The sequence below is a fragment of the Balearica regulorum genome, chromosome Z (assembly GCF_011004875.1).
Source record: "Balearica regulorum gibbericeps isolate bBalReg1 chromosome Z, bBalReg1.pri, whole genome shotgun sequence".
Lineage (NCBI taxonomy): Eukaryota > Metazoa > Chordata > Aves > Gruiformes > Gruidae > Balearica > Balearica regulorum.
The window spans coordinates 50,939,016-50,954,015 of NC_046220.1; the positions used below are offsets into that span (position 1 = coordinate 50,939,016).

The following is a 15,000-nucleotide window of genomic DNA, read 5'->3' on the forward strand; positions in this document are numbered from 1 at the left end:
TTTAAGAAAAACTGTTTTCATAAGTACAAATAACATGAAGTTATGAAATGTACATAACTTGCAAGCAAAGTTTGGCATGGTTTGAAAGAACTATTTAATGAAACTTTTCCAGCTATACATAGTGATACTAGAGACATTTCTTTTTTAAATTTCTAAGTATAATGCCGTCTTTCCACATGTGTTTTAGAAGCAAACAAACCCCGAGCCCCATCACTTTTCCTTGGAGTTGTAACTTAATCTCAAGCAGGTTTTTAGTACAAGGATTGGAGCATGGCAAGAAGAATGATTTAGAACAAAACAAAACCTTGCCATCCCTCCCTCCTCTTACCTCTCAACTCACACTGCACTGCTATTTGCATACTATAGGAATTAATAATTTTTCTCAGAATAAAAAGAAAACCTACTTCATTATGACAAGGAACAGTATCCGTCTTAGAAAAATTAGGACTGATTGTACAGGCTTGGACTATTAACAGCAAGTATTGGTATTTATTTTTTGATAATTTTCTTAGAGAATGGGAGCGCAAGAAAATGGCATCTCCACATTCCAGACCAAATTTATATTTTGGTGGGGTGAGAGGAGAAGAGGAGTAGTCTCCTAAATTACCTGTGAGAAGTTTATGACGTGGCCACTTGACTGCATTGTTTTGCCTATGCACCTTTTGTCCATTTAAAAGTGTGTGATTCTCTTGAAAGGGGTCATCCCATTCTGTATACAGAAGAATGTCTGATAACCTCAAAGGGCATAAATCTTAACTTTTAAAAAGGAGTGTTTCTTTGGGTCACTTTGATCAGTGACAGGTCGAGAATGAGCAGAAACCCTTGGCTTCTCTTCCATGCTCGTCTGGTTAAGTCCAGGGCACCCACTGTCCATTCTAGTTCTGGCAAGGAGTTGTTAACAACAGAGAAGAAGGTCTGGATTTGATTGATTTAAAAAAGCAGGCTTTTGTGATTGTCTGCTTTCATAAATGTTTTGTGCATTTGTCAGAATAAGAAATGTCATTTTTCTTCATCCATTTACCTTAAGGGCTGTAATGTTCAAAAATACTTTTAAGTCATTTCAGAAATGAGATCGTAAGAGAAATGGCTGTAACCCACAGTGACACAAAATGCCAGAGCCCTGTACCTTTTTGTTAAAGAAAGAAGTATGTTTAATCCGTTTCAGATAAAAAGGTAATAGCCTTTCCAGAAGCTTTTTTCAATGTGAGAGTGAAAAAGCAGTATATCAGAATTATAAATGGATCTGTGCGTCATTATATAGTAATTTAGGATTCACTCAATGATGTAACAAAATTAACAACATAATTTCATTGTGTAACTGTATCTTATTAAAGAACAACTGTCTGACATTCTCTTACAGTTGCTTTATTTAACTTCATGCAAATATTATTAGTAGTGACATTTCTCTATTGTACATTAGATTCTCTCATTAGCATGATGTGTTAGTTATCACCAGAGAAATCACTTCAGGATAGGTGAGCGGGAAGCCAAGAAAACTAAAAATTAAATCAATGATGTATATTAATATAGACGCGTCTGTTCACGAGAGATATGGTACAGTAAATTCAACTTTTTTCCTTGCATAAATGCATGCTTATTCCAAGGAAAACTAAATAATACTTACAATACGTGAAGTATGCATTAATATTGCTAGAAATATTAAACTGTATACAACGTGCACTGCCTGTTTTAAGCTGTACTTGTATTCTTCAATCTGATAGTTCCTAACATTGATGTAGACATAGGCACATAAACTGTTTATTGAACCAGTATTTAAAAAATAGGAGCGTAGTGTAATGTCTAATGGATTGAAGGTGAAAGCTTTTTAAATGTTCCTGGGTTGCTGGTCATAGAGTTGCATACAATTTTAACATTTATTAAGTAATTAACTCTTTTACTGTAGCATATAACTATTCTTTTAATATAGGTGTACATGCAAAAAGAGTTCAAACTTAATTTGACAACAGGCTATAATTCCTTACATTGATTTATTAGGAACATTTTGGGAGGAAGATTAACATTGTTAACTACCATAAACTACAAAATGCATTTTACCAATCACCTTTGTCAGTAAGCGTCAGCAAACATAATGATTTTAACTAATATATATATTTTTATCACACCATTTTAAAGATTAGCTGACCCCAGATGGGGGTTTTTTTGTGGTTGTTCATGAATAAGTTCATGTGCTAGTATGAATTCAGAAGCTATATCAGGTTACATTGTGTCATTTCAGACACTTGCTTTAATTTTGTTGGGTATTTTGGTAAAGCATGGATTAGACCTGCAATGGTTCATGTGCTTTTAGCAAATTAAAAATAGTTGCTTTAAGAATTTTGAGCTGCTTCTGATGTGCTTCAGAAGGGAAGCAATAGAAAATATTGTACATGACAAAAGCGCAGGATGTTTTGTATGGCATGTAGCACTAGACATACAAGTACATGTAGTGATAAATACAGGTCTACGTCCGTTATGCATGATTAAAAATAAAAAACCCTCTCAATAGATTGTCTTCACTGTTCAGTATTTGCAGGAGAACTAAAACAGCACAATGTTTCCCGTTCCTCTCTATATGTATTAATCTTGCACATATACACATACAGTGTTTGAACATATTTGTGCCTTTGTATATTTTAGTTTATGATGTGCTAAGAACACTGTCAGATCTTTGCTTAACTTTGAGATATGTATGCACAAAACTGTAAAATCTTCATGAAGCATTGCAGCATATATTAAAGCACATGCTCAAATATATTGTGCAATAAGCACAATAAGTTCAACATTTTAAAATGTATAGCTTTTCTATTTTCTATTTTTCTACATTGTATTTCAGTAGCTACTTATTCATGTATAGTTTTATGGGGATTTGATTAATGTAGTGACGGAACAGATTTGGTATATAACAGCAGCAGAGTCTCCTGCTCTTATGTCAGGGTTAAGAGCCAAGGCAAACCTACCCTAACTAATTAGATGCTGAGTAAGGCATCTTAGTGAAGTTGGGGCAAAAGTGAATGGGTCACAGCTGAGGCAAGATTGCAAGGACTGTGGTGATAGTGAAAGCATTTGCATTTGCCAGGTCATTGTGACACTGTGCCGATTGCAAAGGAACACTCTGTTCACTGATACAGAACTACCGTCATAAAGTACAATCAGAAACAAAAGCTTTAAAGAGCTTTTACTTTTTACTAGAAATGCCTAAAACATATGCTGCGTATAGCTTTCTTTGCTCAGTTATTTTTCTGAAATAATAGTGCTTGTGCTTTTGTAAAAGGATTTGCCTTGTAGACTAATGGCTCTTCGCAGTTTAGAAGAATTTCCAAACTTGGGGCTCCTAGTATACCCAGGAGGTGATGAATCATACTGGCTCAAGAAAGAGAAGGCTGTAACAGGGAAGAGGGAGAAAGGGAGAATTCCATTGTTGCTGTCTCTTAATCTTTTAGTTCAGAAAGAGAATCACTAATGCAGCTTTTTAGTATAATTCGGAGAGTGTAATGAGAAAAATTCAACATCTAGATAAACTGTAATTAAGGGATTTATTTTTTGCCCAGCTTGCCTGTAGAAAGGGGTAAACTCAAACCACAGTTTTATTAAATGAAAGTCTATGTGTTTATATACAGTTTTTCAATGAAGTAAAATGCATTCTTTAGCTTAACATCAGTCTGTCTAATTTTGTCTGTCCAAAATAAGATACTGTATATCAGCCTATGGACAGGCATCTGTTGCTTTGTTACTGCTCACCCCACTCATTACAGTAATGCCCTAATGCCTCCTTTACCTTACTGAAATACCTGACAACTGCTTTCTAAATTATTTTCCTTCGCTGACAATGAGAACAGTGCCATTTGTACAGGTGCGTCACAGAACATTTTGTCGTAGAGAAGCCATCTCTTTCGGGGGGTGGGGGGTGAGTATTTCAGAATTGCTTTGATCAGTGCAAACTTGCCAACAATGTACCATTGATGCTATTCTGACTCTCTCGGGAAGCCATTGCATCCCCATCCTCTACCGATGATGCGTGTCTGTGCACTTGTGCAAAGGAAAGGAGAGAGTGTCATCTGCCACTAACAGAGCACGGGAGTTCAGAAGAGAAAATGACACGATTACGATCCTGCCATTCCTTCCCGTGCGCAACACAGAAGTCAGCAAGCTTTTCTTATAAAGTGAATAATAAGTGATACTTTAAGAAGCTTTATGGAAAGTGAGAAAATTTATACTGGGATTGTCTTTAAAGCTGAAATGTACTGTCACTGGCAGGTAAACTTACTGCAATATTTGAGATGATGTTTATTTGGAAATAGACCACAACACAAATATGTCAGTAGAGATCAGTGCTGCAGTCTGCCTACCTGCGCATTTTGGAATATGCCCTTTATAGACAAATTTGAGTGGCATGGAAAATCTCTCTGGTTTGTTGTGATACCTACTGCAATTAAAGTTGAAAAGAGCTTTAATTGCTCTTCTTTTTTCTCAGTGATTTTTAACATCTTGGGGAACAGTGACACACACTTGAGGAACACAATTTGTTTATTTGTGATGGTTCTTTCAAACTTTAACCAGAATTCCAGGGAAGGAGATAGGTTACCTGATTCTCTGCGTACGTATTTTCTCCATGCGTTCTGCACTGTATTTCTTAAAGATCGATAACTTTAAAATGCAATACTTCTGGCTTTGAACAATTTGAATGAAAATGCCATACAATGTAGTTCTTTTCAGATGAACAATTCAACATTTGGTGTGTACCAGTGACAGGAAAATAGAATATAAAGGATCATATCCTCACTGTGATCCAAGCATGTGTTTTCCATTCATGTCATTGGAGGCCCTGTCATGCATCAAGGACAGCATATAGTTTAGGTACAGAATTACAGATAGCAGCGTATTAGCCTTCAGAGTGAGCTCAATTCCGTAAGCCTTCTGTACGCATCTAACTTTTACGAAGCTAAATGTACAGGTATTTTGCAAGACAAGATTCTACAGTAATAAAGGAAGTTGCTCCTGTGTATTTTAATCTTTTCTATTATTTAGACACTAAGGAGATGAACATAATTTTAAAAAAGAAAAAGTTAGGCATTGCACTTTCTTAAAGAAATCTAAACCTGACTTCCTGTTCTATCGCAATCCAGAAATTAAACCAGGTTCTCTGTTACAGTCTCTGCTCAGGTCTGAGCTTTTTGACATTATGGGCCTGTGTTTGATTTTATATGTATGTAAGTTACTGAAAGCTTACTTTTTCGTGGGTTACCGTGCACGCCAGTGCAAAAATTATGTGTGCTTCCAGTTTGCCTCTGAAGTTTTGAATTTTTTGAAGCAAAAATCTCAAAATGAAGTTTGGGCAGTGTGATTCAACATGAAATTAATGTTTACAAGACTCCTTGCTAACTGGAATTGCCAACTTTTCCATAGGAAAAGTAGCAATACAGTGGGATAAAAGGTAATTTAATCAATAAAGTAGCATTTTGAAATGAATTCTTCTCATTTACATAAAAATTTGCCTTCCCAAAGTGTTCTACCTTCTTTGTTTTCTCATTAAGGGGGAAAAAAAACCCCAACAAACCAAACAAACCTGAAGATGTTATTGTCAGATCTTTTTATGCAGATTGATTTCCTTTTAGCATATTCATTGCCCTTTGCCTGCACAGAATACAAGACCTTGTGTACTGTACTGCAGTTTTATTGCTGCTTTCAGAGGGATGTCTTGTGAGATGTTACGGCTTCTGCGGAAGTACAACGGCAAAATGTCATTTTATGATAGATCATTATTGATATCCTTTATTTATTTATGCCTTTTCTCATTTTTCTTTCCCTACAGTTTTTTCTTGCTCTGTATATATATCTGAACATGTATTAAAAGAAAAACTCTTCTTGGTAATAATTGAATAAATAAACCAATCTTGATTATAAAGGACTATATAGGAAGAGATGAGGGGCAGAAAGGAGAAGCATCCCTTCCAAGGATGGCTGAACGGAGGTGCTGAAATGCAAGGAGTTCAGTGTTTTGTTTTCAGTGTGCCTGTATGCAAGAGCATGATAAAAATGTGTGATGACCTGGCTTATCACAGGGAAGGTGCTGAAAACCATCCCAGTTTGATCTCTCCTTTACACAATTTTTTAACTAAGACATTGCTAATATTTAAAATGAAACCCTCAGTATATTTGTATTCCTATATCTCAAACATGAGCTTTGTGTTTATTTGACAAAATAAATGTCAGAAAAATGGGAAAATTAAACTCACAGAATGCTTGAATACTTTTTTTTTTTTTTCTACACAGAGTTAGTAGACAAAAAATAATCAGCTTGGACATCAGTTACTTAAAAATATTTTAAACCACAAACTTGTATCACTGTGTTCAGACTTAGTTCTTAATTAAAAATGTGCCAAGTATTTTTTTTTTCTTGCAGGAATTCTCTAAAACTTAAATTTTATGTCAATCTGTAAAATGGAGTTCATAGGAAAACAATCTCCTCAGAAGTGGTAGCGACTCTATTTCTGAGTAGTGGACATTGGGGTTTTCACACTTCCTATCTTAACTTTTAGTGGCTGTTTGTTCCCTGGACAGTTTACTTTTTAAAATACATAAATTTGATAAGAACATCACAAATAGATGTCTTGGGGAGGAGGGAGGTACAAACTAATGAAGAGCATGCAAGGAAAAAAATAATTACTTCCAGCTGGCTTTATATAATAAAACTACTATTAAAATGAGGAGCTCTATTAGCAAGGCTTTAATTATATATTTTCTTACATTCCTAAATAAACACCATAGTCTTTAGAAAAATAACACTTAAATGAGTTAAGCGTGACAGCCCTCACTCTGGCGAGGGAAAAATATAAAGAAGTACCAACTCATCTACCCTGCTTTAATGCCCCACAGCAGTTGACATTGCTGGAATGCCTCCTGCAGCTGGTGGCATATGACTGTCATTTGGAGGCAGGATATACGGAGAGTTTACACAATGGAGGCATTCATGAAAGTGTTCCTCATCTGGGACTCCTGCAAGCTCTCATTTTATTGACCCTGTCAGAATTTAACTGGTAGGCTGTCAAATTATGTGTTGCTTTATCTAATATTAGTTTTTCTTTTAAATTAGAATGCACGGAAGAAGGGGTTGTGGAAAGCAGGTATGAAAAGCAAAACCAGCTTCTGTCTTGCTGTTTCTAAACCAGGAAAAACAAAAGAACTGTGTAAGAACTTTATCATTTGTGCTACAAATTGTAAGGGTTCTATTTTTTTGTTCAAGATTAAATAATGTGATTAATTTATAGAGTTTTTTCAGGGTATGGGGTAGGGTGGGGGTTTTTTAGCATTCAAAGCCTTAAACAAAAATCCGTTTTCTAAATTACCATATCCCTCAAGTGTAACTCGAACATTGGTGTACAAACAGTTTTATGAAACAGCTCACTCTTTAACTGCTGGTGTCCTTAAAGATAGCAGGAAAAGCGCTCTCTATACAGGCTTCCCCAAAAAGAGATTTATTGATGTGCTTTGCTGCATCTTTATGCAGAATGCCATAAAGAAATGCCTGATACTTAGCGGTTTTTATAATGTTCTGCAAACAATGTAATAATCTGAGAGGTGATTGATGATTATAAATATGTTCTTTATATCACAGATTGGCTGCTTATTAATTCAATGGTGTTGAGGCATGACCTCTCCAAAGCCATAATTTGCATAAAAAAATAAAATGTATGCACAGCTTCATTGATATCTGGGAGAGAACTGGTTACAGCAGCAGACAGCACACCAAAACATTGGCTTCATCCAGATGGAGCATACTGCAAGAAAAGTACCTTACGCAGTGAGTTACTTATTTTAATAGATCCTCCTGTCCACCAGTCCATTGTTAATGCAATGCTAAAGTTCAGTTCAGGGCTGGCGGGAGGGTCGGGGGGAAGAGGGGGAATGAGAAAGAATGATCAAATAGTTTTTTAAGGAAAATAAATTTTAACTTGGAGGCTATCAGTCACTTAATTTCTGCTAGGGAAAAAACCCTCAGCTCACCATATATATTTTTGTTCACCTGTAGAAATAAGATATGACATTTATCTGTCTGACATGGGGTCTCGTCATCATGGATTTTACTTATTACATTTCCTTATAATTGTTCTACTTTTAAAATAATGTTGAATTTCTACTAGAATAATGATCTGAATAATGATATGGCTGACTGTGTGTGTCTTGTGCCATATATAATTTCCAGTTTCTTCCCACTTCCCTCTTTCCTAGAATGCAAAATAATTTTCAACACAAAAGGCAAAGTAATCTAAACAGAATATTATTACATTATTTTGCAAGACCTCCTGAAATATTGCTCTGGAATTAACTGAGATGTTGATTTTTCTCTGCAGGGATAAATAAGAAAGACAACTGAAACATTTTAATTCACTTGGAAATGAGTAATTTTTTTACCTTTTGATGTAGCATTCTGAAGACATTGTCTTCCCTCAAATATTTAAAAAATAATATTGGCTACACGAGCTGTAATATTAAATTAGTATTTAGGAAATCAAAGATAAGTTATTTACAAGAACTTGACAAATATAGAATCTCTCTCATGATAAATGAATTTTCATTCCAAGGAAAATGCTACTTCTCCAGCTTTGGCATAGCAGTCATTAATTGAAAAGTGGCATTTTTTATTTTCTTTTCCTTAAAAATTGAGGAAAAAATAAAATAGATACATACTGGTGTATCTTGTTAATTAGGGTTGTTTCATTGGTGGCTTCTCAGTCCGATTGTCTAAGGAGAGAAGTAAAAACTGGGTTTTAGAACACAATTAAGAACATGGAAAACATTCAGACAACAGCAAAAATGATTAGTGAATTTCCTACATCATCAAATTTACCTGACAAATTCCTTGAAAGAATTTCTGTCTATTTTCTCCATTGTGAAAGCTTGTTTGAGGTAGCCAGCCTGTCAGTACACTATTACAGGTGAAAACCCAAATATCTCAAACTCTTCTGCGGATACAGAAGGTTTCTGTGGAAGAACAATACAACACTAGAAAATTTTATTTTAAGTACCTAGCCCTGTTCTCACTGACATCAGTAAAGGTATAGTCTATAACCACAGAACTGGTCTGAGGGATTTTCCTACAGTATTTCTGCAGGAAGACATAATTTATGTTTTGCTTCCTCCATGATGGAACACATCTAAAATATATATTAAGTGAAGAAATAATACTAGAAGTAAAATTTGGGGAAGGGATTAGAGCATTAGAGCATTGTACTCTAGTTTCAAATAATGCAATATTTGTAGAAGCATGACCTTTAAAATCTAGGTTCTACAAAATTTTGACTGCACATTTAAGAGAAACTGTGGTATACGCTGGCTGTTCAAAAACAAATCCTCTGATACTCAGTGCTGGGCATTTTTTTACTTTAAAATGCAATTTTATTCTTGCATAAAAATGTATGTTTCATTAATCTATATCTTCATTAATAAAATCTTTCAGAAGGCAGTGAAAGGAAATTATCTAACTCATAGCAGAGGCAGCAATGATCTTAAAAAGTAAAACAACATCACAAATCCCCTAAATAAAATTAACCCCACTTTAAACATCTTTACTTGATATTTATGTATCTTTTGCATGAAAGTTGCTCAGACATGAAATGATGTCTTTCTCCACATTCTTATTTTGCTTTTTGCTAATGTTGAGAAGCTACAAGTCGGGTGTGAAAATGTTAAAGCTATTCAATTTACATGCAATTTTACAGTTACAAAGTTGAAATTTGGTTTTCACCAAATGGATCTATATAAATCATGGTTTCTATGATTTCTCAATTTACATTTTTTAGTGATACCAAACTGAAATAAAACTTTTCTAACATGTAAAGTACATGAAGTACATAAAATGCATTATGTAAAGCTGTAGACATGAGACTGATTTTAAATGACTGGGTTTTTTTCTGAACCTATCCTTTCTACACCAGATCCCCATCCCTTCCAAAATTCAGCTGTGGTCAGGTGTGGCATTTTGATTCTATCCACTGACTTGCATATGCATGTTTATACACCCACAAACTGTAAAAAGAAAACTGACTAAATGTGGCTTCAGGGAAAAGAAAGTAGTGGTGGGCGCAGATACCAGCTGGAGCTTGATGCATGTGCTCTCTTCTGTGGCACCATTTTGTTGTTGATGTGGGAATGTAGCTAAACAGTAGCTACAGATGCTCCACTAAATAAGGATCCACATAAATTCCAGCTGTGAACTTGTGATTCATCCTTCCCTGCACAAAAGATATGTTTCCATATGTCCCATTATGTTCCATATTTGATTTTTATCACACACTGTGTGCCAGTCTGAATCTCGTCTACATGCTTTTTATGAATCCTGTAACCCTTTCTCTTTTTCTCCTTTGAATTAGAGTCATAATGCAGCCCAGCCTCCATGCAAAAAATCCACATTACGATAATACAGCATCCTTGTAAATAATTTTTTAATGAATCAAGTACATGAATAATGTATCTGCGTAACCACCATAACACAGAGTCTGGACATATCTATAGAAAATCATAGTAGTCCATTTGAAAAGTACTTCTCTTGAAGCTAACTCTGCAGTCTTTAAAATTATCAGAGTTCTAAATAATATTATCTTTAAAAATGCTCATATCTTACTTTACCTAGTCTAAATGGATTTTTGTGATATTATCTGTAATTATTTCAGGTATCTAGTGTACATAGCTTCTCTTTATATTTTTAAGTATGTAACTGATTGATAAAGACCCCATTTTGAATTATGACTAATATCCTTTGTTAAACCATTTATGGTCTCTGAGACTCACTGAAAAGAACTGTGAAACTGTCACTGGTTCCATGGTAGCAAATAAAATATGTTCATGAATTTTTTTTTTTTTTTTATATTGCTCTTATCCATTATATTGTCTAGATTGGAATTCAGGATATTTTTTCTTCAGCTACCATAATGTAGATATGGAAACTGGCATCTAGAAATGTAGGCATCCATGGTCCCAAGAGCATACAAAACCCCATAGTTTAAAATATAAAAAAAAGTGAGGATTTAAAAAATGCTAGCTGAATTGCAGTGTAGGCTTGTTGTAGTACAGGTAGGAGAAACATGGTCCCTGCCTCCTAATTGGGGTGAAATATGGCTGCTGGTTGGCTCTGTAGGAAACATAGTGTTGCTAGAGCTTTGCAGTAAGTTTTACATATGATAGTCATTGACTATCATAAAACTACTCAGAACATGAGGCAGAAGTCAGCATTGTCATGTCAGACAGCCGTAGTCTAAGAAAGTGTCTGTCTTCATGAAGGTAAAACCACAGAGGTTGCTGTAATTGTTAAAGTCATGGTCAAAGTACTGAACTTGGTCATGGGCTTTTGCAAGTTCTTGAAGCCAATGCTTCTAGCTCCAGCACAAATTTTAAACGGCATACCAGGAACTAGATGAAATGCTTGCAGTCTTCAGAAGTGAAGATACTGGGCAGACATTGCAGCAGTGCTGTCATTTCCATACTAGTCAATTAGAGTATATGCACCTACATAGGTAGTTGTAATTTTGTTGACTAAAGAAAAGTGCTATGAGAATACAGTTTTCTGAAACAAGGTGTATGAAAGCAAATACTGATATCTGCTATAAAGAAGCATTGTCTAGCTGTGTGCAGAATTTGACGTTCCTGGTTTTTTTTTCTGTTGTGTTGTAAGGAAATATAATTCTGTCCATAACTGACATTCTCCAGGCAAGTCAGATATCAACATTTACCAACATTTTTCAACAGAATGGATAGTTAATTAGTTTGTATTTTAAATTGAAGGTCACTGCATTTATAGATTTCTGTGAGAACAAAAAGAGAGAGCATCTAGTTAAAGCTATGAGTAAGTGGGGCCTGTTCTCAACAGTGTCTGAGGAACCATTGAGTTGAACCACTGGTCACTGTCAAATTCCAATCAAAATGCAGATAAGTTTAGCATAAACATAATAAGGTGTTGGTGTGTTTCCAGAACTGTAAAGATGACTTTAACTGGAGAAGAGGCTGGAGATTAACAGTTTGTTTTACAGCTAGGTTAGGTATTTCAAATCAAGTGACTGGTGCTGCTTGTAACGAAGCATCTGCAAAGTGTGTCAGTGTGACGTTGGTATTCTGTGTCCAAGAAGTTCAATATCAACACAGCTGTGACTTACCACTTCTAGCAACTGGGAATTAGATAAAATACCTTGAATTTGGGCCTGAGGTTGGGGGAGAGTACTGGGACGGGAGTATAATTTCAGATGCTATTAATTTTCACAAAATAACATTTGTGTGCTTTGTCTTGCCAGATAGTCTAGAATGCTTTTCCTCATTTCACGTGCCAGGCTGTTTTTATATTATCATTTCCTTCTCTACTGTGTTTATCTTTTCTGAAAATGGTGAATGTAAGCTATTACAGACTGGGTGGGTGGCACGCATTTGCACAGTAACTTTTAAAACACAGAGCAAGCATTTTATTTGGGTTTTGAAAACCACTGAGAGAACTTAATGCAGCTGCTCTCATGGCATCAAAGTGAAACATGTAAAAATCTCACTTTCTATTCTAAATAACCTTAGGGCTGTTGAGTCAGATATTTCCGGGTTGACGTGTTTTGCACAGGAGTGACAGTGGCATTGAGTATATATAGTAAATCTTAATGTTCCACTGAATCTCTTCAGTCTTTTATGAGCTTCGCAGGGTACTCATCCTTAACAAAATGTCAAGTTAAAACATGTCACTTTGCCATAGTTGAAATTACCTACTTGTTTTTAATCAAAAAGCAGCTCTTAATGGGCTGTTTTACTGTAGGCAGTAAGAAAAGGAGCTTTCCAGTTTAGCAGCAAGTGGTTCTTCTGACCCATTATTTGCTGTCATTTCTACTTCTCATCCAGCAATGTGAAAAGGGTTGCATGATTAAAATCTGAGGATGCTGAATCAGAATGCTGGTGCTGCATATCCTACACCAACTGGAGTTAATGTTTTTAGGCAAAGCTAAGCCTTTTTTAATGCAGTAGTCCTGTATTTCCTAGGAACTTTACTGTGTCCATGATCTCTGTCAGCAGCAGAGGTGATCTTGCTGAAAGTAAAGGTGATTTGCGGTACAGGGCTTCTCTGATTTTAGTTTTCCAAAACTGAGGATAAATTTAAGATGAGAGGTGCCATGCATGTATTCAACATAATCTTTGGATTGTATCCTGTGAAGTAGAAGGCTTTCTTAACTGGAGGCGCTCAGAAGCTCAAGCTGTACAAGATCAGTGAATTCAGTTCATACTCTTTTTAAGATTGAAATGGCTCTTTGGTTTCTGGGCCAGTTAATAATCCTCCTCTTAACTATGCTGTACATATCGCAGATGGTGCTTGACGGACTAGTCACTGTCTCAAAGGTCACCACAACACTGTTAGCTAGATTCACTATGCCCTTTGTTTCTTGAGGATGCTTCTGCTATGGTACTTGTTACTTGAAAAAAAATTATAGGAGTAAAGTTTCGGTTTTGTTTAAAAGAAAACCTTAACCACTTATCTCCTCACCAACAAGTGCATCACATGTGGAGTTGTTTCTTGTCAGTGACGTGCTCTGGAGTTTAGCATTCTGCTGATACAGGTATGACTGGTAGTCTTATTCAGTTTGGTGGGGTTTTTGTGTGAAGATGTAACAGGGACGATGACTGATATTTTAATTGTTTATCATAGTTGCCTTTTGGAGCTTTTATTATGTTTTGAGGGCTTATTTCAGTACCTGAGAAACAGGAACATTTAAAGTCTTCTAGAAATTCTTGCGGCGAAAGCCATACGTGTTCCTTCTGTCTAACTTGAAAACACTGGAATAACTAAAGGATGTTTTAAAAGCAAATAGGAAAAAGCAAGTCTTTAAACTCTGTTGTTGTTGATTTGTTGAAATATTTAAAATCATAGCCACAAAAAGCTGCACACCTTTGTCATAGTTGCAGAAACATACAGTGAAAAATCTCCTTTCTGTTGCAGTAATGCATGTTTATCAATGTGTTTTACAACAAAAATGTTGTCATTCTTTTGCCTTGTAACTAACAGTCTGCACTTGCTTGCTATATTACTGAAGTAATGTAACTTTACAAGGCCAGTCTCAGATTTGGAGACATAACTTGCAAATTGCAAAGCTACTTGTATTTTATCTGAGACAAGGACTCTTCCTGAGGCAAGTTCAGCTATACTGTTAATATAGCTCTTACAATTTTTTGCTTAAATTGATTGTGCAATGCCAGTTTTTTTAAGTTCATTCACAATACATGACATACATGTTGCTTCTTCTGTTACGTATCAGTCAAGTGAAACCATATGATCACATCAAGCTGTCTACTGGAAATTATTTCATAGTAATTTGTGCATTTTCAATAATAAATGTTCAGATATGTATATACTTCATTCTTTTTTTGTGGGCAATTTAGTTTAACTATTTTGAATAGCGTGCTTCTTTAGTCTCTGTTCTTCCTGATTTATTATCTTTGATATCAGCTGAAACTCCAGTTATTTACATCGCTTTCATTTGTTTTATTTTTACGTTAGTGATACAAATTTCATTCTCTCATCAGTCGGCAAACACTCAGGAAAGACTTGAACTCCTTATGGGATTTCCATTGGTGTTCAAATAGTTAAACAATTATTAAAATTTAACATTATATTCTAAAGTGAGCAGTACCATTCTGGATGAAAGAAATTTCCCATGTACTGAAAATAAACTGAATGCAATTGTTGTCATTTCCAAACAGGACACCCACGTTCTTTTGTAGTACATGATCTTTGTCACACAGGGAAGCATGCCATAGAAGTGCTTTTTTTATTCACATGAAATATAAAATAAAAATTAAAAAAATTGCTAATTTATCTAGCTAGCAACTCTCTAAACATTTTTAAACTACTTTTCCAGTGTAGGAAATTTCCATTTTAATTAGATTGCTACAGGTTAATAGAGGGATGGGAAAGATGCTAGAAGTTAATTTGTATCCAGCCAAACTCAGCTAATTTCTTATATCTTTATACTGCTGCATCTCCTTCTC

The 15,000-nt window shown here is 35.3% G+C and overlaps 1 protein-coding gene across 13 annotated transcripts in view; it reads left to right on the plus strand.

Annotated features, from left to right (window-relative positions):
• BNC2 (basonuclin zinc finger protein 2) overlaps positions 1-15,000 on the plus strand; it is a 341,926-nt gene that overhangs the window by 105,015 nt on the left and 221,911 nt on the right. Inside the window, exon 1 of one of the 13 annotated variants that reach the window (XM_075741089.1) lies at positions 6,959-7,034. The exons of 11 other annotated variants lie outside the window; for them this stretch is intronic. Coding sequence is in view for 1 of the 2 variants with exons in the window: in XM_075741080.1 (XP_075597195.1) it covers positions 7,766-7,798 (33 nt within the window). In the remaining variant the exon portion in view is untranslated. Of the gene's footprint in view, positions 1-6,958; positions 7,035-7,645; positions 7,799-15,000 lie in introns of those variants that run through there. One more of the 13 variants, XM_075741080.1, reaches the window with a different exon arrangement.